The sequence below is a fragment of the Pristis pectinata genome, chromosome 10 (genome assembly GCF_009764475.1).
Source record: "Pristis pectinata isolate sPriPec2 chromosome 10, sPriPec2.1.pri, whole genome shotgun sequence".
Classification (NCBI taxonomy): domain Eukaryota; kingdom Metazoa; phylum Chordata; class Chondrichthyes; order Rhinopristiformes; family Pristidae; genus Pristis; species Pristis pectinata.
Window position 1 is genome coordinate 31,411,202 of NC_067414.1, and position 23,931 is coordinate 31,435,132.

At 38.4% G+C, this 23,931-nt stretch overlaps 1 protein-coding gene across 1 annotated transcript in view; it reads right to left on the reverse strand.

The window, feature by feature from the left end:
* ahi1 (Abelson helper integration site 1) overlaps positions 1-23,931 on the reverse strand; it is a 161,586-nt gene that overhangs the window by 35,682 nt on the left and 101,973 nt on the right. The window contains exon 22 of the mRNA XM_052024883.1: positions 8,557-8,616. Coding sequence (XP_051880843.1) covers positions 8,557-8,616 — 60 coding nt within the window. The remainder of the gene's footprint in view (positions 1-8,556; positions 8,617-23,931) is intronic.

Here is a 23,931-nt window from a genome sequence, read left to right on the forward strand (position 1 = left end):
AGCAATCTGAACAGCCCATCATCCTCTCTGACTGACCTACTGGCCTGGATTGACTTCTGGGAACCAGTCTTACTGCACTTGTTCCCACAATCTCATCCCTTCCATGTACCGATTCTACAGATTCTGGCACTGGACCAGTTATCACTTACTTCCTTATTGCCATTAAGCGTATTCAGCCAATGAAGGCTCCTAGCACAGCAATCCCATCAGTTCCATTCAACTTCTCTAGCCCTCTGATTTATTCTCATATGACCTTTGACTCCTCTTTTTAAATTCTCTTGCCAGATAATTTACAGGAGCCAATTAACCTATCAGCATATTTCCTGGGATGTGGGATGAAACCGGAGCACCCAGGGAAACCCACATGGTCACCGGGAACATGCAAACTCCACAGAGATAGCACCATAGGTGAGTGCGAAACCTGGATCCCTGGAGCTGTGAGGCAACAGTGCTAACCACTGCAGCAACATCTTGTTCCTGAATTAATGAGACACTTGCTATCGAAAGCTGCAATGACATAATGGGTAATGGCAACATAGTAGTAACCAAGCAAATACCAGGGGCTTGGCAATTGATCAAAAGAAATGAATTTGAATTCCACCACAGCAGCTGGGGAATTTAAAATCAAGCAATTAAATAAATGGAGTAAAAAGCTATTATCAGTAATGATGACCATGTTGCAAAGTCATAAAAATCCACCTGGTTCACTGATATCTTTTACGGAAGGTAATCTGCTGTTCTAATCTGGTCTGGCATTTTTGATAGCTCAGACCGACAAATGTGATTGACTGCTCCCTTAACACGATGCTAGCTTCACTTGGCTACCCTTTGACCCTGCCACCTCAAGTGGTCTCTCTATTCCCACTCATAAAGAGCATAATGTATCATTTCCTTGTAAAGCTCTTTACACATACCCCCTTCCTTCTCCCAAACTACTCACTTTTGTGTTTGCCTGGAAAATATTCCTAATTTCACTTATAATTGCACTTTCAAAATCCCAACTGGACCTCTCTTTTCCATTTTCAATCTCCCTCACTTTTACCTTTGATGCCTGAGCCCAGTAAAATCATTATTTTCTCATTTCACAACTACACCCCAGTATACAAACAATCTGCAATAGGAGCTCAATGGATCGAGCAGCAGCTGTGAGGGGGAAGGAATTGTTGACGTTTTGGGTCAAAACCCTGCATCAGGACCCAGTGTATCGCTGTAGCAGCACATCCAAGAGCTGAAATCAGAACAGAAATGGCAAACAACTGGTTCAGATATTCACCACTATTTAAGCACAATTTGGCCTTGTTGTCTGAAAAAGCTCTTGAAGATGTCAAGATCATCCTGGTTTAAATTTGACCATTCCCATCCTTTTCTCAAACCCTTGACTCTCATCCTCATTTCCCTTACAAGTATAGGAGTTACTGAAAACCTCTCTCTTCCCCCAACCCCTCCCCAAAGAACAAGCTGTCCTTGGTGGCAAGAAAACCACAGGCAAGCACTGCAACTTGCTCTTTTGCTATTCTACATCTTCCATGTCAAGTGCCCATAAAGTTCAAATAAAAGTGGCTAAGAAAATTCAAGTGACAGCCACGCTGTCTCCAACTATAGGTGTGAATTCTAAAACAAGTACACAGCTCAAACCATTCCAAATCACAGGTGAGCCGTCAATTTCAAAATCAACAGAAACCTTATCTCATTAAACATGCTCTTTGCCAGTGAGCAATGTTGGTGAAGTTGTACAAATTCAGAGTGAGTTTGGATTTGATTTGTTGAGGATGCCATTTTGTGATTAAAAGACAATATATTTCTAATCGCAATGCAATAAAATGGATGACAGTAAATTGGTGAATAGTAAAAAAAAACACTACTTTAAATGTTTGCAGTTTTCATTTCCACTGTACTATGATTCCAGGCATTTCTGTTGGGTACTACTAGTTTTGGCAATGTGTCCAAGTTGTATGTAATATTCAAAGCCACCTGCTTTCTGTCAACTGTGCAGGTGGGAACCATGCCAATTTATACAATTAGGTTGTTCACCCTCTTTGTTCTGGATGCTCCATTGAGAAAGTAACCAACTGCAAAACTCTCCAGAAAAGAACATCGGCGATTCGGTAACAGTGGTAAGTGAGATAAAGAAGCTGCCTGAAAAAATCCAGTCATGAAATAATTCATGTCATTGGTCATCTTCATTGATTAAGATAATGTTACATTCTTTGTACTGTAGACTGCAGATATTCAACTGGCATCTCTTCAACAGCCTTCAGCTAAGGGATGTTGCGGGGTGGGGAGAGGGAAGCATAACCTTCTAAGGCACCAACAAGAAAACAGTAAAACCTTCTCGGTTATTAAACCAAGTAGATTGGAAACAAGTGCTTTCTGAGATATCACATTCTAAATTCTTACAATCAAAGCCTCTTCCATTTCCTCTTTCTCTTCATAAAAAAATAAAAAGTACAAAAAGTGGGCCAAAATGCTTCTTAAACCTGCTCTACCATTCTTCCTCATCTCAATCTGTAGTAGTTGACTCTTTATCCTGAGACAATGCCCTTAGTTCTGGACTTCCACCAAGGAAAATATTCTCATGGTGCACGCCCTGCCAAAACTCCTCAGAATCTTATCTTTGTAAAACAGGAAAAGGAACACTGAAAATTCTATTTGCGTTGTTCAAAAATGTTACAGTCTGCAGGCATCATTCTAATTCCTGGTAAAGGTGCAGATACTTACACAAATTATGCAAATCAACTACTGATGTAAAGTGATAAAGAATCAGTAAAATCCACCCTAATTTAATAGAATTTGACTTACATTATCACGTTATTTGTGATTGTAATGTTATCACTATAAGCCATAATTATCTTTATTGTCACTGGTGTCATCTGTCACTTACCGTGTGGAACATCATCAGTAATCTGTCCTTACCTATAACATTAAAAACTATCGCCTTCTATGTACTGATTTCTTTTGTTCCATTTACAGCACGTAATTTTCATTAGTCCATGTTAGTTGTTCATAGCAATTAGACTGTGCTCATCATTTTTTTTCTAGTGATATACATTTCCCTCACATTGAAATGCTTCCATAAATCTCCAACTAAAGTATTTCAAGATGCAGACAACCGAAAAACCACAGCTTGTCACTCTTCATCATAGTACTAAAATACATTTAAATTACTCTGAAACCAACACTGATAGCTTGAAACCTATTATTTTAGACATTGTAGTTTGCAAGCATGTGAATGAATAAACAGAGGAGGAATGTAAACACAGCTGGATTAGAACTATGCAACTAAAATATCTCAATAGTGACATTCTAGTTACTACAAAGTTACTGGTAGTTACCTTCTTCCAGTTTTGCACTGGAGATATTGGGCCAGATCCCGATGGACCCAACTCACTGCCTGGAATTAACACTTGCAGTTTGTTCATGCCAATATTTAGTTGGACTTGATGTGTAGGGCTTATATTGCTGGTCCTCTGCAACCTGGAGTCCAGTGGGTAGTATGGACAGTAAATGGGCCTTGAGCAGCTAAGTACAGAAGCCCTGCCCACAAAATGCCCTTGCTCACCTTTAATTGGGTCAAAACTGGAGCTGGTGCTTTGCCAGTTGTGAGACCTGCAAGTCTCTTCAATGGTTTTTAATGTACCTAATGTTCAGAGTTATTTAAAATCCAAACTAAAAAACAAAACTTAAAATAAAACGTACCCCTATGGTTCCAAAACCGTTGCCTTATACACCCTATTAAAATCGGACCACGCACAGTTTCTGAGCAGCGATACTGCACCATAATGCCAGGAACTCCCAGCAAGAATGTAGACTCCAGCAGCACAGCAAACTGATCTTCCAAACATCCACAAGTCCCAGACTGTACCTCGGTACAAGTGACAATAATAAACCAATACCAATATCAGCATTTCATTGTATGTTTGTGGAAAATCAGGACTAACTGAATGCTGCCCGTTGTGATCAGAACCATTGTCAAATCTCAGTGTGATCCAGCCCATTCTGCCAATTCCACTGCTAATACTTCATTCAAATTTAAACTTCCTCTTTGCAGACTCTGAAACTTGCTAAATATAATTATTCTAAAATTAGTAATGAACTATTCACAGATGCCCAATTTTTAGGCTGCTTCAAATAAAATAACAAAGATGTCATATTTTAAAGAGTAACATGTATACATGTTGATCTTTTTAAAATAATATTTTCAGAGTGATATAAACTGCAGTAGATCTTCAGCAAATGCAATATTGTTTGAAAGAAGAACAGAAGTTATAGAAGTGAAATAATAGCAGTATTCATCAATAGGTCTGCATATCATGCTCCAAAGACTGCATTAAGATCCAAGTGCTAAATAACCAATGACCTGTTTTATATTTTGAGTTTCTTTGGGTTGGCCAGGAGATCCTGGGCCTTTCAAATATACTTCACTCTCTTCTTGCCAGGTTCTTTACTATTCCTGAGAAATTCCCCCACAGTCTGTGGAGTACTGTGCTCAGTTCTGGTCGCCTCACTACAGGAAGGATGTGGAAGCCATTGAAAGGGTGCAGAGGAGATTTACAAGGATGCTGCCTGGATTGGGGAGCATGCCTTATGAAAACAGGTTGAGAGAACTCGGCCTTTTCTCCTTGGAGCGATGGAGAATGAGAGGGGATCTGATAGAGGTGTAAAAGATGATGAGAGGCATTGATCATGTAGATAGTCAGAGGCTTTTTCCCAGGGCTGAAATGGTTGCCACAAGAGGACATAGGTTTAAGGTGCTGGGGAGTAGGTATAGAGCAGATGTCAGGGGTGAGTTTTTTTACTCAGACAGTGGTGAGTGCGTGGAATGGGCTGCTGGCAACGGTGGTGGAGGCGGATACAATAGGGTCTTTTAAGAGACTTTTGGATAGGTACATGGAGCTGAGAAAAATAGAGGGCTATGAGTAAGCCTAGTAATTTCTAAGGTAGGGACATGTTTGGCACAGCTTTGTGGGCCAAAGGGCCTGAATTGTGCTGTAGGTTTTCTATGTTTCTAACCCTCACTCAAGGGCTGGGAACAGTTGATTTCGGTCGATACAGGCAGCTTCCTTATCCCTGGGAGTGATACCATCTGCTGGCCATTTACTTCTTCCCAACACTGCAGGAGGCATTCATTTGAAGGCCAATGGTTACAGAAGTCCAATGTACACTGAGGTCACTATTTGCCACCCTACTAAGTGCCATTGAGTTAAGATCACAGATTTTGTGCCAGCTTATAGCAGTGTGATCTCTACAGAGTTGGGAGCACCCTCCCTTCTCATTCATAAATCTTTATTTCCAATCCTTGCTCCAAGACTTGAGAACATAGTCCAAGGTTAAAATGCAATAAAGACAGAATGTTGCATTTTCAAGAAGCCAGCCTCCACTCTAAAGTTAAGGCTGAGGCTTCATTAGTGTGTTGACTGGCTATTGAAAATATCATGGTGATACTCAAAGGTACATCAGGAGTTCTTTTCCAGTTTCTAATCCAATGTTTCACTCTAAAGGGAAAATTGATGGAGGGACTGAGTTATAACAGGCATGTAGGAACCAAAAAGGCAGAACTTGCCATGAGGTTGCTCTGAAGGAATTTGAGCAGCAAGATCCAAACTAATACGCAGAATCTCCAAATGTAATAATCTCTGGATAACTATCTGAGCTATTTAATACATCTTGAGAATTTTGGCAGTGTTTTTGTATAAGATCATGGAAACATCACAACCTGCAGTTTCACCTCTTGACTTGAAGATATATTTCATTAGGTCTAACTCTCTTCTCAACAGCATTATAGGAATACCAAAAACACATCAGAAGTCCAAGGTAGCAGCTTCACCACCACCTTTTCTAGACCAAATGAGGAGAAAATAATGCCGACCTGGCCAGCATTTTCCACATCCTGAAAAATTAATTAAATAAAAGAGCAGGGTAAGTAATGAGGAAACATTGGATAAAATATATTTTGATTCTCAAGCGACAATGGATAAAATGCCACTCATATTCAGAACTCATAGAATTGGTCTAGTCTGTAGCCTGGGTAGGAACTATTGAACATGACTGATTGCAAGTGTTCAGATAAATATCAATATTGGCCTTTATTGAAAAAGGATTGAATTCTGAACTTCTTACATTGAAGAAAAATAAGAGTAAACTAGAGGAAAGAAAATGACACATGATAGTGCTGAAAAATACATAGGTTAGATGCTATGGAAAAGACATGTAAGAGCTTACATGTTTAGGAAAAATGATAACACTTTTTAAAAAATTGCTAATAGTGCTCTCCCCAAATGGATTTCTTGCTAGTCCTGTGACAGAAAATTCCTGCCCTTGGCAAAATTCTGTCCCATTCAATTAGCAGCAGTGGAGGTCAGAGCCACAAGAAAATACTCAAATGAGTTAAAATAAGGAGAGGAATAACAACAGAAAAAGTTTGAGACAGAAAAACCAGGTTAGGCAGCATCTGTGGAAAGAGAAACAGAGTTAATGTTACAGGTCTGAGAACCTTCGTCTGACTGTTTCTCTTCTCACAGATATCTCCTGACATGCTGAGTGTTTCCAGCATTTCCTGATTTTATTTCAGATTTCCAATATCTGCAGTTATTTTTATTAGAACTATAGAACACTACAGCACAGAAAACAAGCCACTCCGCCCTTCTAGTCTGTGCCAAAACTTTATTCTGCTAGTCCCATTGACCTGCACTCAGTCCATAACCCTCCATACCTCTCCCATCCATGTATCTATCCAATTTATTCTTAAAACTTAAGAGTGAGCCGCATTTACCATGTCAGATGGCAGCTCGTTCCACACTCCCACCACTCTCTGAGTGAAGAAGTTCCCCCCAATGTTCCCCCTAAACCTTTCCCCTTTCACCCTAAAACCATGTCCTCTCGTACTTATCTCTCCTAATCTAGGTGGAAAGAGCCTGCTCACATAATTTTGTAAACCTCTATCAAATCTCCCCTCATTCTTCTACGCTCCAAGGAATAAAGTCCTAACTTGTTCAGTCTTTCCCTGTAACTCAACTCCTGAAGACCCGGCAACATTCTAGTAAATCTTCTCTGCACTCTTTCAATCTTACTGATATCCTTCCTATAGTTAGGTGACCAGAACTGCACACGATACTCCAAATTTGGTCTCACCAATGTCTTAGACAACCTCACCATAACATCCCAACTCCTATACTTAATACTTTGATTTATGAATGCCAGGATGCCAAAAGCCTTCTTTACAACCCTGTCTACCTGTGACGCCACTTTCATAGAATTATGTATCTGAACTCCCACATCCCTTTGTTCCTCTGCACTTCTCAGTGCCCTACCATTTACTGTGTATGTCCTACCTTGATTTGTCCTTCCAATATGCAACACCTCACACTTGTCTGCATTAAATTCCATCTGCCATTTTCTGGACCATTTTTCCAGTTCGTCTAGATCCCTCTGCAAGCTTTGAAAGCCTTCCTCGTTGTCCACAACGCCTCCAATCTTAGTGTCATCAGCAAACATTCTGATCCAATTTACCACATTATCATCCAGATCATTGACATAGACAACAAACAACAATGGCCCCAGCACAGATCCCTGAGGCACACCACTTGTCACAGGCCTCCAGTCTGAGAAACAATCATCCACTACCACTCTGTCTTCTCCCACATAGCCAATTTCGAATCCAGTTTACAACCTCTCCATGGATACCTAGTGTCTGAACTAACCTCCCATGTGGGGACCTTGTCAAAGGCCTTACTAAAGTCCATGTAGACAACATCCACAGCCTTTCCTTCATCTACTTTCTTGGTAACCTCTTCGAAAAACTCTACAAGATTCGTTAAACATGATCTACCACGTACAAAGCCATGCTGACTATCCTTAATCAGCCCTTGGCTGTCCAAATACTTGTATATCTGATCTCTCAGAACACCTTCCAATAATTTACTTACTACTGATGTCAGGTTCACCAGTCTATAATTACCTGTTTACTTTTAGAGTCTTTTTAAACAACGGAAAAACATGAGCTACCATCCAGTCCTCCGGCACCGCACCCGTGGCTAAGAACATGTTAAATATATCTGCCAGGGCCCCTGCAATTTCTACACCAGTCTCTCTCAAGGTCCCAGGAAATATGTCAGGCCCACTTAGATTTTCAAAGGAAGGAGAGAAAGTTGCCAGCATAAATGAAGATCAGGATTCACCTCACAATTTATTGATTCAAGACCCTTTCCAAGATTTGAGCACATAATTTAGGTTGATAATTTGTTTTTTTGATAGAAATGCTATCTTTAAGATGACAGTTCTGACTTTTCAGGTAGACAGAATAGTGCATTGCAAATTTTAATAAGTACACAGAGTTCTGTGCTTTGGTTAACCTGTATTTTACCTGAAAAACAAATATTCTACTCATTCACTGAAAGTCACATGTCCATTTCAATCAGTGCAAGTAAATGAATCTATCTGTGGTGGTCATGAAATATTCATTTGACTACAAAATTGGCTAAAGAAATAAAGGGTACAAACAAGATGAGATTAATGAGATTACTCAATTACAAATTTTGAAAGTGACTTTGAAAGTCATACCGTCTCGAGCTTGACTGATGGTGGTCTGCTAAAACGATGCCCCACAGGAACTGAATCCTCCTAACAAATGAAAAACATATTAAAATCAGTCATGGCTTCTGTGTAGAAAGCATACCATTCAGATTTCATGGATTGTTTCCATTAAACAAGCTACTTATAACCTATATTTCAAATTCAACAAAACTCTTAGTAAAAAGAGAAAAACAGCATCTTCTCGGAATCAACAGAGATACTGATGGGCCAAGTGTCGGAAAAGATGCTCTCCTGTTTTAATGTGCAAGTGGTGGTGATGGATAAGAGCCAGTACAGTTTTTAATGCTCCTAGAACTGGCAGAAGTCAAGGAGGATAATCCTGCTTCTATAATGTTTCCACCTGCGGGAGGAAGCTGGACATCAGTGTACAACAAAGTCTTGCGGCATGCAGGAATGAACTGCCTCATTTATTGAGGAGTTATGAATGGAATTGAACTTTAACCAATTATCAGCAAACATCCCTACTTCTCACATTATGATGGGAGGAAGGTTATTGATGAGGCAGCTAAAGACGATTAAGACACTGCCCTGAGGAACCTCTGCAGTGATATCCTGGGACTGGGATGATTAATCTCCAATAACCACAATCTTCCTTTAAGTGAGGAATGATTACAACATTTGGTGTGTTTTTCCTTTGATGCCCATTGACTTCAATATTAGCTGGCTCCTTGATGCCATGCTTGGTCAAGTGCTGCTCGAGCAACTATTCTAAACTCACCTCTGGAATTCAACTCTTTGATCTATGATGAGGCCTGGAGCTGAGTGTTTTTGGCAAAACCCAAACTGAGAGTTAGCCAGCAGCTTATTGGTGAGTAAGTTCACTTGAAAGTACTGTCAACAATACCACACATTGCTTTGATGACCAAGAGTCAGGGCCTCACTCTCCAATCATTGGCTGACATGGCATGTTGAAGGCAAACAAAAGGATGACACATGCCTTCATTCATGCTCTCTCCATTCTTCTTCCCTGAATAAAAGTAGTCTCTTTTTTTTCTCTCCTCCCCAAATAGAGCCTCCCTCTTCTCCCCCACATAACTAATTCTCACTTTGGTGAGGACTGGAGAAGGCAAGGATCAGTAGCAAAGATCTTGAAAAGGGGATGTAGCCACCTTGAAGGTTTTACAACATTTTTTATTCAACCACCAGGATTTGTTTCAGGCAGATGGGGAAGGGATAGACAGCAGTTCCTCAGACAGGAAACTTTAATTCCAGGCTGTGAAACTGCATCAGATCTTATAAACTGCCCATCTTCTGCTTTTAAGTATTGAGCAGAAGAAACCTAGCCACTTGCACCACCACCCATCTTTTCTACAAAAATTAAAAGATTCCAGCAGCATTGCAAGAATATTTACAGTTGGGGATTAAGCTGTGGCCAACCTTCATTCCTCAACTCCAAATAAGTATTTGCTGTTTAAATACATAAAAAGACACTGCACGGGAAATTTACTGACAGCTGCATGGAGCAACTCAGTTATTTGTTAATTATCTTTTCAAACATTTTAATCCATTCAGTACTGGGTTGACTTGCTGCTGAATGGCCCGCTGATTGCTTTTTTCCAAAATACAATCAGAAAAAATAACATCTACAATGGACAGTGAACTTGTATACTATTTGGATTCAATCTCATTTCATTTTCAATGTGGCCTTTCATAGTCAGGGCCCATGGTTCACTTAAACTCAATTAAAAACAAAAATAATCTCATTTTCAGAGACAAAGATAAACTTCATTGGTTGCTCTTGCCATCATTGAGTAGAAGGATGCAGAACTGTGCCTGCAATTTCCTGACCTAGGCTGATATGTCAGAAAATATTGAATAGAAGCCAAGTATTTCTCCACAAATGAGGTGTGGTAAGGGGTGTTGAGTACAGGGTGGGATGAGTTCCGGAAATTAGATGGAGATTCTACTTGCCAGATTTGCATATCTCTAAGTCACAAACCCAAAAGCAACATTGGCACACACTCCAAAGCTATTTGCCTGGCTGTCTTGTCAGCTGCACAATTATTGAAACTAGAGAACAAAAAATATATTAAAAAACTGTTCTGCAGTAAAAAGCAGTATTGTACTCACCATATTATAAAACATATTGCAGAAATATACTCAATTAAATATTAATAATGAAAATGCAAACAATATAGAATTATGCATTTTCTCTGAAGCAAAAATATAATAAGACATAAACCATTGACAATAATGGTACCTAACATGCAGAAAAACAATGGCCTCAGTGTGCACCATTCTGAAAAGCCGGTGTGAAACCGTTTTTTTTTAAATAGGTTGAATTAGGGACAGCTGTGAACGTTAATTTCTGGCTAGTACTTAACATTTAACTTCTGAATCAGGCATGGGAATGGCATCCAGAAGTACAAAGTTTGTTGATTTTGACACAATTATATTGGCAACTAGCCTATGACCACTTACTTAATCTCATCTTGCAGGCTTTTCCAACAAGGAAACTCAATGTGTCACTCTGTCTATATATTTTAGAAAAATTAAGATTTCCCCTCAAAAAGGTGCCGTCAACATATTTAAAATTGTCTTTTTTGTGGAATACATTAAAGGCTATCAATTTTCCCCCTCTTCCTTCTGTCCTGAAGTACGATAGAAGCAGGATAGATAGCTATTAATCAATACAGTCAAAAATTGATTAACTTATCAGAACTAATTCAAATTTGAGATAAATTAGATAATCAGCTTGTTAATTAAAAAAATAAGTTACAAAAAAGGAAGAAAACTACTAATTCTTGTCATGTGATGCCAATTAACCAACGAATACTCAAACATCAAAACTGCAGTGGGGGAGAGAAGATTAAAAAAATCCTAACGGCAAAAAGGAAGATTATATATATTTTAAACAATAGTTGCCTTAGATAATGACCCACAAAACTATGGCTCAACATCAGTGTTGAGAAGAAGTTTTGAAACCTTCTGTGGTTCGTGATGTAATCAGGCTTCTTGAATTGGACGACAACTTTGTAACACACTTCCAAGTTTTAACTATTCAGCTTGCCAGAATAGGAATGCAAATGAAATGTCAGTAAAGCTGAACATTAAAAGAAACTACTCTCAAAATAAACCATTGTCACTATTTCCTGGAAGCATTCAATGATAGGAATACATTTTTATGAAGATTAGTGGATAGGTGGGGGATAAGAATTGACAAGTTAAAGGAACATAACATCTATTTACAATATATTCCTACTAAAATATATTTCAATTTTCTTGCCTAACAACTGGATTTTGAAGTGTAGATGCAAACAAGATAAATGCTGGTGTCCCTTTAATAATGTAGTTTCACATCAAATTCTGTTGACCAGACCATTTCAGATTAGGCTGTGAAAAATTCAACAGTAGGGGATTTCATAAAAGCTGAAAATGCCAAAATAACAATGTCTGGCAAGATCACATGCATGTGTACCCACCAGCACATGCAGCAAATATTTTCAGTACAATCAAAATGTGCTCATATACTCAATGGGGTAAATTGTGCTGAGTTTTGTCAGTGATTCCAAATGGAACTGCCAGTATTCCTCCCATTTAAATGACCATAAGTACTGTGAAATGCAGAGTTCTGGCACTTACTGACTGATTTGAAAAGTGGGACTTCTGTTAGGATTCCCCAGTAATAGGCTGGGACTGAATTGGTTTTGATGGGGATTGAAGGTCAAGTGATTTGGAGACAAAGTAGAAGCTAAGATATTTTTTTCAATATCTATTTTGCTTTGGTTTAAGTTCATATCCTTAAATTTTTATTGAAGACAAGTTCTGTTCTGTTTATATGTAAGATTTTTTCTATATGCTTGCCTGTTCCTAAATTTAACTGATATTTCTCATATGTATCAACAAATTAATTTTCTCTCCCTTATGGTGATGCTTGAAAGACTTAACACAAGATTCATTATTTACCACAATTTATATAAAAAATAAAAAAAAACAGGATTACAAATTTGGTCACATAGTGTAGCCTTTTTCAGCACAAGGCAATTAAAAATCATTATTTTCTGCAGTAGAATGCAAGCATGTTAGTTTCTAGGTCGCACTGCATTGTTCTGGAAATTTGTCAAGGCATTCCTGGCACAAACTGTGCTTGTGCAGAATAGCCATTTCTGCGTCAGACTCACACATAATGATGTCACTTCCTGTTGGTCATTAGAGCAAGCCGAGTGAAATTAGGTCAGGTTGTTCCAAAGTGTGCCTGATGTTAAACACTCTAAACCCAAGCAGGTTTTGGCAGCCAAGAAGTATATTACAATTATATTTAAGATTTCAGACTTTTTTTTAGTAAGTGCTGGAAATATTCAGCAGATTGGGTACTGTTTGTAATGAGGAAAACACAGTTAATATTTCAAGTCAATTACTTTATCAGAACTGGTCAAAGTTACAGATAAAACAATTTTTAAATTGCAGAGCAAGGGAGCAGAAAGCACAATGATAGGGTGGAGGCTAGAACAAATTAAATGAAAAAAAAGAGGTGATGGTTGGAGAGTCCAGAACCAGGATCTGGGGATGCTATTTAGAACATAGATCAGGAAAAGTTTCTTCACCCAGAGAGTGGTGGACCTGTGGAATTCTCTACCACAGAAGGCAATGGAGGCCAAATCATTAAATATATTCAAGGTAGTAGACATATTTCTTAATGCTAGAGGGATCAAGAAATATTGGGAGATGAAGTGAACAGGGTTAGTCAGCCATGATCCTACTGAATGATGAGCAGGGTTGAAGGGCCAACTCCTGTTCCTTTTTTCTATCTTGTGTAGGGGTGATGTCAAATTCTGTTAAGCACCTTGGGATGGTTAATATTCCTAAAAGTGATATATAAATTCATGTTGTATTGATGGGTACTCAGGGTAAAACTGACCTGCTTGAATTACATTCTAAAATATGGAACATATTAAAATCTGTCCAACATATTGGCTGACATACGGAAAACATATTATTATCAATACGTAGAGATCTTGAACATTGGCCTGCCCTGACATGCTCATGGAAGTTGATAGTTACTTTATCATGTCGTAAATTTTATAGGATTTTTTTTAAGCAATAGTTTCTACTTTCTGTTCCACTGATACAGAAAACTGATTTGTTCATGAATTAGGCACACGTTAAATAATCAGTTTTACTGAATGCCTGAACTATCCTGTAAATTATTTTGCTGACATTAAAGGTTATAAGCCTTCTGTTCCAATCATTTAGTTTGATGTTCATAACTGCAGTTTTGAGGCATATACCATAAATACATTTGGATGAACTGCACTGGCAATTGAGTCAATGTCATTTTACATTCTTCACATGCATTTAGAAATTTGCAATGCAAAAACACTCCAGGCTACAGAAAATGACCAGTCATTGCTTGCATCTCAGCAGAAATTTAGTTTCAAAATTTCTCATCATTCATCTATGACTAAAAGCATTAAAGTTTTAAAAGTTCCATTGTTGCATTCTTCTAAAAGTATAATTTACAAACACAAAGTACTGACTATTGATTATCATGTTTGAACTGGCAAAAAGCTCAAGAGCATTGATGACTCTTTTTGAAGGAGTGAAGGAAGAGTAAAATGCCTTAGTTTAGAACTCAGATCTAAACATTCACTGCAACCACTGCCTGTAACCTTCAATACATTCTCCACTGAGTTAGCACTTTCAGAGTACAATGATTATTCATTTTCAGATAAGACTGCCAGGAAACTGCAGAGTATAAACAACCAAAAATGCTAACAGAACTTTAGTTATGTCAAAACAAATAGTGAAGAAAAATCTGCTTTCAAATGCATGCCAAAGGTGTGTTTATCAAGAGAAACAGGTAATTTGACCCTGATATCCTAATACCTTTGCAGCTTTGGTTTGCAATTTCCTGTGCTGGACTTTCATGTAGCTGCTAAATGCTTTCAGTGGTCCTCCTATTTTGAAGAATAGATTTATCTTATAATATACAATGGACTTGAAAAATATTTTGATTTGATCCCAAATATTGATATTGCATTGAAAAGATGGAATGTAGAATTACTACAATATTATATATTTTTTCTCCTTCTTCTTGTCAGGATATACTTATTGCTGAATCTACTTTCATTTTGAGTACAACTGACCTGCTTCACAAAAATTCTCTGCAACAAGAACGCAAACGATTCAGGGAAATCTGACTGAAGTAATAAAACAGACAAAAATGGAATCTCAATTCAAAATAAAACAGAAACCCACCAAAAAACCTACTCCAATTCACTTCCAAATGATGCCTTAAGCATAAAGCAGCTTTCAACCCATAATCAGCTCAACATCATGGTAATTAAGTACATAGTATTGTCAAGGGTGTAAGAAGCAGGAGCAGCAGTAGGCCATCTGGCTCTGAGCCATCTTTGCTATTAAGATTATGGCTAATCTGATCTTTAGCCTTGAGTTCACTTTCCTGCCTGCTCCCAGTAACTCAAATCCTGCCCCCCTCCCCTATATGAAGCACAACCTGTCTTGGGATGACAGCACAACACTTTCTGTTTTTTAAGTCCATTATGAATTACAAGATCAACCCTTTTTACAAAAATATAAGTAGTGAAAATATTTACGTACATCTTGGAAAATGCAAACCAAAGCTGCAATATTATTTTGGAACAAGGATCCTCCTACCTGTTTTTTCCAATAAGCACATCCATTATTTTGACATAATTGTGTTCTGTTAGGATTCCTGGTAATCTTATTTGAAAATGAATAGTTATTACACACTGTAGGTGTTAAATCAATGGAGAATTAACTGGAGGTCACAGGCCATGATTGCAGTGAAGTTTTAGATTTGACCTCTAAAGATATCACAGTCTTCCCACAACTCTTTCAAAATAAAAAAAACTCAATGCTCCATGTTCATCTCAGCATTGAATATATTAAATGATCCAGCCATCATATCTTTATGGGGTAGAAAACTCCAAAGACATGTGACCCACTCAGAGAAGAAATTCCTCTTTTGTCCCATCTTCAATGGTTAATCCTTTATTTTGAAATTCTGATACCCAGTTCTATGTAGAAACACTAGATAAGTGATATTATTGACTGAAAATGTGTGAATAAAATGAAATAGTATTATAGTATAAAATAAAATGAAATGAGGAGATGAGGCAGAACAGTCTCCAAACCATCTCACTCAGCTTCAATCAGAAACTTGTTTTTGCTCTGACGTCATTCATTCCTGTTTGCTTAATCCTATGGTGAGCCAAGGTATAAATTATGCATCCTGCTGCAGGGTTTCGACCTGAAACAGCAGCAATTTCTCCCCACCCCACAGATGCTGCTTGGCCCACTGAATGGTAGTGGGCAGGTCGTGAGGGCAGGGGAGGGGAAAGAGAAGGGGTGAAGGGGCCCCCCCTCACCCTTTCTTTCCCCTCCCCGCCCTCATTACCTGCCCACCAAGTCCCTCCTATTCCCCACCTCCTTCCCTTTATTTCAGTCTACTGTCCACTCCTACCGGATTCCTCCTCCTTCAGCCCTTTGCCTCTTCCATCTATCATCTCTCAGCTTCTTGCATCATTCCCTTTTGTCTCCCTTCCCCCTCTCACCTGGACTCACCTATCACCTGCCAGCTTGTGCTCCTCCCCCTCCTACCTTTTTATTCTGGCTTCTGCCTTCTTCCTTTCCAGTCCTGAAAACAGTTGGTCACACTCTTTTTCACTAGGTCCCAATTAATTAATGCATTTAAATCAAAATCAGTCTCTTTGGTTATTAATCCATTACTGCCACTCCCCCACTCTTACCATACACATCTCTGAATTCTCTGTTATACTGTATGCTTCTTTTGGTGTTGTTTTACAAATGATAATAGAGCATTCATTTGCTTTGCAACTCTCTATATAAATCACGTCACCTTGCTCTTTCTTTACTATATAGACCTCCACAAAATCTTTATTTTCAAACAAACTTTTATCTATAGTCCTTAACCTGCTAATAGTTGTCTGTTTTCATTCCGCAAAATTTGATATTTCAAGATGAATGAAAAATGCAAAATGTTGCTATGAATGAGAATATATTCAGTTTTTTTTGACCTTCCTTCCATATGATAGAATTATGAAGAACTATGCAAGGTTATTGTGGGTTCTTCTATTCTGAGCACCACAATGGCTTTCCAACTAGCAAGTCTAAGCTACTTTCAATGACGTGTTTTATTACCATCTTTTTAGAGGCAGTATTCTGCAGGATAGAATTATGCCCTTAAGGATAATGAAAACTTTAAAGAAGTGTAGCTAGGTAAAAAATAAATCTTGTTTTAAAATTTCAGTAATACTCAATGCTTTAAAATGTCAGCCTTTCCAGGGACTCCATGGAATTTAGTAATTTGGGCAGGAAGTAGAGCAGAGGAGAGGTCAGTAATAAAGTGATAAGCCAAAAAAAGTCACAAGATGTTTAAAGCATACAAATAAATGCTGCAGCAGTACAAATACTTACTCTGCTTTATGGCTGGCAAAGCAGATGCTCACCTGTAGAGCCTAGAAGGCACTCCAATAACCCTTCCTGATGATATAGCTTACATAGCAAAACACAATAGGAAAACTGAACACTCTATGATAGTACGGGGTACAAATGTAAATTCAAGATTTGGTGCGATACCACAAAGGATCTGGGAACATGAACGCCATGAAGCAAGTTGGAAGTCTGCTCCTGGCTAAGCAGCACTCCAGTTCTAGTAAGTGGCCTTGCTTCCTTAGCTATTCATATTTTTACCTAACCAAAATCTCTTAATATTTTTCTTACAAACTGCAATTGAATCAGCATGCCTAGTCTTTTGAGTTCTAGATGGGCACTACACCCTGTGTGAAAAGTAGTTCCTTGTTTCATTCTTAAATAGCTATGTTCTGAAGTCCACCGCTGTACAAAATGATTACTTTACCCCAACCTTATTGGATCCTATTATCATTTTAAACAATGTGACTAATTCACTCTTCAGCTATCTAAGTTCAAGGGAATACAAGGTAGGTTTGTGCAACCTATCCTCATAACTTAACCTTAAGTTCTTGTAGTCTTGTGAAACTATCTGGTCTCCCTTTCAATGTTAATACACTGTAACTGTCATAGCTGTTCTTGCAAAGACCAAAAGTAAACAACAAGTACATAACTACAGCAATTACAACAAATTTTAGGGTCACAGAGTCATAGTTTTACAGCACAGAAACAGGCCTTCCAGCACAACTGATCCATGCCAACCAAGATGCCTACCTGAGAAAATCCTGATTACATTTTTTGGGCTTTTTCTGAAGTTTGGTGCCCATAGCTGAACACACTACTTCAGATGCATCTCACCATGGCTTTTAAAACTGAAGCATCGCTTTCTCACTTTTGAAATAAAGTGTTTATTTTGTCTTTACTGATTATTACTTAAACCTACAGACTAGCTTTTAGTGTATCTCAAACTCTTTGTGCCTTCACATCTCTTAATTAAGAAAATATTCTGTTTCATCTTTCTTAGATCCAAAGTAGATGATCTTACTTTTCACTTCATTGAAATCAGTTTGCCAGATTTTCAACTTAATTTATTAATGTCTTTGGAAAATTACTTGTTACAAAATATTGTACTTCCAGTCTACGTTACTTGCCAATAGCAAACCTTCCTGCTTTCCTGCTGCACCAAGGACCTGCATTGGGTCTTTTGGTAGCACTCTTTACTCAGGGTCAAAAGATTGTGCACCGAGTTCCAGTATATAGTCTTCAGCAAAATAACCTAGATTAATGTTCAAGTTCAGTACTGTGGGACAGCTGCACTGTCAGAAATACCACCTTTCAAATGCGATTTTAAATCAGGTGGATGTGAAAGATCCCATAGTACTATTTCGAAGAAGTGAAGGGTTGGGGGGGGAGGTTATCTTATATGCTTTGGCCAGTAGTTAATCACTCAATTATCATGTAAACATTTTGTGGTCATTCTTGCTGTTTGTGGAAACTTGCTATGTGCCAATTATGCCATATTTTCTATGTTACAGCAGTGATCATATTTCAAAAATAAATTATTGGCTGTAGAGTACTTTGGAGTACCCTGAGTTCATAAAATTGCTGTGAATTCATATGTTTATTTTTCCTCATATATTTTAAAATAATGCATACATTTTACAACAGAGAGCTTAGGACCTTTGGATTATGAGTATAGGCCCCATCACCAACTGGTTCGAAGTACAATGAATAAATGGAACTGAGAAGTGGGGCAGATTGCTTTGCAATGATTTGAACTTCTACACATAACACATGCAATTATATTGCTGTTTGCATGCTAAAATGTTCCATGCATTGAAGCAGTGAAAATGTCAATACCTGGTAGAATCTGAGCAACAACAAATCATTCCACTATTCCTCATTATACAAAAAAAGTGATTTAGACAGACATTAGCAGCTATGGGAATGAGGTTGGTCTGGTACAAATAAATCACAGTATTGTTATTAGCTCAATGACAAACCACAGCGGAAGTCAAATATTATGAGAACTTCTCACAAATCCCACTAGCCCAACCCATTGAAAGTATACTGTAACAATCATAATCTTCATTGCTCAAAAGGCCATTCTTCTGGATTGCAATGGGTGCAGTGTAATTAAGGTTCCTCAGTTTAAAAGCAATTTGTTTCAACAGCTGGCAATTAATTTATCAAAATTGACAATGAAGAAAAATAATTTGATACATACGTAGTATATACAAGTTCACATTGTTTGTAAAGAAAATGCATTTTCAAAAATAATAATTGAAATTATCTGCCTGAATCTCTTACTGTTAGGGAAGATACTTTGCCAATCTGGAATCTCACATTTCCCATGTCTTCAAAACTACTCATGAAATACAATGGTACAGCTTACATCTACAGAATGGTGCTTGTTCAGTACAAAAGGCCTCAGATTAGGAACATTTGAATACTAATGACCGACTATATGCTTTTAGTAATTATATATTCTTAATACATGATTCAGAAAACTTACAAAACAGACAGGGCCCGCTTTCCCAATTTGTCACCCACACCTATATGTGCCTGGGCGAGATGGAGCTGACCCATCTTGGTTGCCCTGCAGAGTCCAGCAGCATGCTCGGTGTGGCAATTAAACCAAAGCTACAGAAGCGCGAAGGCTCCACCCCAATACATGTGGGCAGGTTTACAGAACTGTAAAGCTCGAGGCTGGGCTTTGCTAACTTTGAAAGTGGTGAATGATTTTCATCATTTTTAAGTGTCTCCAACATTGACAGATATATAAAAATGATTGGGATTATATAATTTAAAAAAAGTTAAAACCACTAAAAGAATTAAAACCATTAAGCTGAAGCAAAATAATTGAAAACTTACCTTTGACTTTCCCACTTCACCTTCAGACCTATTGAATCTATTGAATAAATGGATCCCTATTGAAATCAATGGGGTCTGACCTGAGTCTTGTGACCAAGCGACCTGACACGATGCCATGTACGGAAGTCTAGGATATTTAGTTGGCTAAGTGCCAGTGGTTCTAACCGGGATCACTGGCAAGACTCAGTGAGATCTGGCCCATTGTATCATCAGGTTACTTTACAAAATTTCCATGTGCATTGAAATTGAAACCAGGACTGCATTAAAACCTAATTTAATTTACATGCGAGAGATGCAAATTATTCTTTTGACCCAATCTCCCATGAAGCAAACGAAATGCCTACCAGGAAGATTTCAGTGATATATTTTATATCTTATAGCAATTCAAATATTCACAGTAATTTTCACAAAAGTGGAAATAATGTGTCATTTTGAAATATTTTGTATTGCCGATACATAATGAAATGTGAGTCATAAGCACCAGGTTTAATTTTAAATAAAGTGATTCATATGCATTTAAATGAATGGTTAATTATGCCATTCCTTCCTTTGCTGCTTTGTTTTATTTTAAATAAAATCAGAATTAAAAAAATCAGTTGTTTCAGAATTCTCAATACCAGATATTTGCAGCTGCAAACCAGGTTAAGCTGAGGCCAAGTGTAATTTACATATAATTCTAGACAAAGGACACACTTCCTGCATAAGCGCAAGTTGGTCTCCAACTTGTGTTTAGGATTTTCTTCCAATTACACTAAAGCCTGGGCTTACACTATGCACTTTTGCCCACAAATGTGACTTTTGGTGGCTGAATTTTCCACTATGTAGTCTGACTTTGGAGAGTGTTTAACTTCTCAGTTGATTCAGGACAAGTGATGTACTACTTTGCTTTAGATTCTGAAAAATTTTAGGTAAGATCCTCTATGGACATGATTTCTGATGCAACCAGTCACTAGGGAAGCTACAATAATTTGCTTAGAGCATAGTAGATTAAGGACAGTCTGAATAGAACTGGTCAAAATTATGAGGGATTTTTAATAAAACAGCAGTGCATGATTTCTTTTGTGAAATCTGGAGGCCCAGATTTAAGTCTAATTCACTTCAGAGGACAACTCATGAAAAATGTGTTTTATAAATGTAACATTACCAGATACTACAGTTTTAGTCAAGTTTAAAGAAATAAATATCATACTCTCATTGCTTCCCTCCTGTTCCACTGTTTCCTCCTCCTTATCATTCTGTTGTTCCTTGATATCCTTTTGCTGTTTATATTCTCTGTCCTCTTGTTCATTACCCTATGTTTCCACATTGGTCCAATACTAGCTCAGTGTTCCTTTCTATCTTGTTTGGCCAGTAGTTGTATACTGATCTTATAGTAATCTGTGCTGTACCTCAGTGTTACATATTTTTTTCAGGATTTGGGTGTCATTGACAAGGCCATATAACAAGACAATATATTGGCCATCGCTATCTGCCTTGAGAAGGAGGGGTGAACTACTTTATTAACTACTGTAGTCCTTCTGGTGAAAGTACTCCCACTATACTGTCGGGTAGCCAGTTCCAAGATTTAGATCAGTGACAATGAAGGTGAAGGTGAGATATTTGAGTTAGGATGGTGTGCAACATTTAGGGGAGTTCAAGGCCAACAGGCTCCTCTAAGAGTGAAAGCCAAGAGCAACAAAGGAACCCTGGGTATCAAGGGTGGAGCAGATAAAGAGAAAAAAGGAAGCATACAGCAGGATTAGAGAACTAAAGACAGGAGAGACCCATCAAGAGTATAAAATTGTAGGGTGATGCTTAAAAAGAAAATTAGGAAGGCAAAGAGGGGGCAAGAAATATCACTGACAGACAGGATTAAGGTAAATCCGAGGGTATTTCTTAAGTATATTAAGGACAAAAGAATAACCAGGGAAAGAGTCAGGCCCATTTTAGACAAAGAGGGATTCTATGCATGAAGCCAGTAGGTGAGATCCTAAATGCAAATACTCATGAAAAGCATTCAAAGGAAATGGACTTTGTAGTTGGAGAAGGGGAAGGTAAGATTCTAGGACAAGTCTCCATAAATAAAGGGAAGGGACTCCTCATGAAGGGAATGAAAGTTCAATTGCATCTATTTTAATGCAACAAATAAAGCTAGTAAGGTAGATAAACTCAAAGCCTTAATTTGAGTTTTACTAGATTCAATAAATTCACGTTAACTGTGATGGAACATTTCAATTATGAGAGTCTGGAGACACTAGGTTTGTTCTCTTTGGAGCAGAAGAGATTAAGAGGGGACATGTTTGAGGCATATAAAATTATGAGGGGTATAGATCAGGTAGACTGCAGCAAATTTCCCCCCTTTTCAGAGGTGAATAAAACTAAAGGACATGGATTTAGGGTAAAGGGTAAGAGATTTAGAGGGGATCTGAAGGGGATTTTTCTCAACCAGAGTGGCGAGTATCTGGAATGAACTGCCTGAGAGAGTGGTGAAAGCAGAGATGCTGACACCACTTAAGAAATGAATAGACGAGTACTTAAGTTACTTTGGCATAGAAGGATATGGGTCAAATGCTGGAAGATGGGATTAATTTGAGTGGGTGCACACTGGTCAGCATGAACGTGGTGGGCCGAATTGTCTGTTTCCATGCTGTGTGACTCTAAAACATTGTGCAATCATTAGTGAACACATTCACTTCTAACCTTATGGTGGAAGGAATGTCAATGAGGAAACAGTTGAAAATGCTTGGACCCAGGACAGTGTCGTGAGGAAATTATTCCATAATGTCCTTTGGCCACAACCAGCTTCCCTGTACAAGTTACAACTCCAATCAGCAAAGTATTGTTTTCCCTTTGACACCTATTGACTTTAGTTTTAGCAGGGCACCTTTGCTGTCACATTCAGTCAAATGGTACTTTGATGTCATGGCAAGTCAGCCTCACCTCACCTTTGGAGTACAGTTCTTTGCGCAATGTTTGGACCAAGGCTGTGATGAAATCTGGAACTGAGTTGTTCTGGTGAAAAAAAAAACTCAGTATTGATAAGTAAGTGCCATTTGATAGCAATGGGAATTAAATGAATGGGAAAAAAAAGTGCAGACTTTGGGTACAGAAGTTCAGGCTGGACACAACATGATCTCTGGCTACTCCAGGGTCCTTGATGGAGTGTAGAACCCAAGTCCCACTGCCAACCAGCGTGTAGATCCCAATTGCTGCTCTTAGGGGTTAATGAGGGGTTAATATCAGGCCAGCTGATAAATGAATCATGCAAACCATAAATTGTACATCACTGCAACAGAGTGAGAAAGGTGACACGATTTCCACTGCCAAACAGGTTGGTGACCAGACAGCACAGCTTTAAAATAATTTGCAATAGAATCATAAACCATGAGAATTTTATTTTTATGCATCAGTTGTGACAGCACCTGAAAGCAAGAGCTTTAATAACAACCCGATATCTACTTGGATAGGAAAAATTTGCAGAGCTTCAGCAATCAATGAGTCTGAAGGAGGGGAATCTCTGGTTGTTACAGCTATTCTGTGATTGCAGCCAAATGACTTCACTGAGACTGGACCTATGCTGCATTCAGTCATGCCAAAATTCTGGGAGCTAAGCTTTCAATGGAAGCACCCAGGGCCATTTTAGAACAAACTCTGACATAACAAGAGAAATCACTAGGGCACTGAGAAATAATTCAAGGGTGTTCTCAAACGCTCCTTGACAAAATGCAGCATCTTTAAAAATCATGGGAATATCTGACTCATGACTCTTCAGAATGTGGAAGCAGCATCCAGGATGGCAATGTGAACTCAAGTCTGTCCAATGGAAGCCAGCTGAAGCCCACCAAAATGGTGAACATAATGCACCACCTCCCACACTTCTGGGCCACCTGCCCCATCATGCATCTCTGTCCCATCTGTTACAGGGTCTGCACATCCCACATTTGACTCTTCAGCTGCCTCAATAACCACAGAACCAGAATGGAAGAACGTCTAAGAACAATAAACAGCATGGCACTTGAGCACTCAGCCAGTGAACCCCAGGACAATGGATGAAATGACTCATTACCCAAGGAA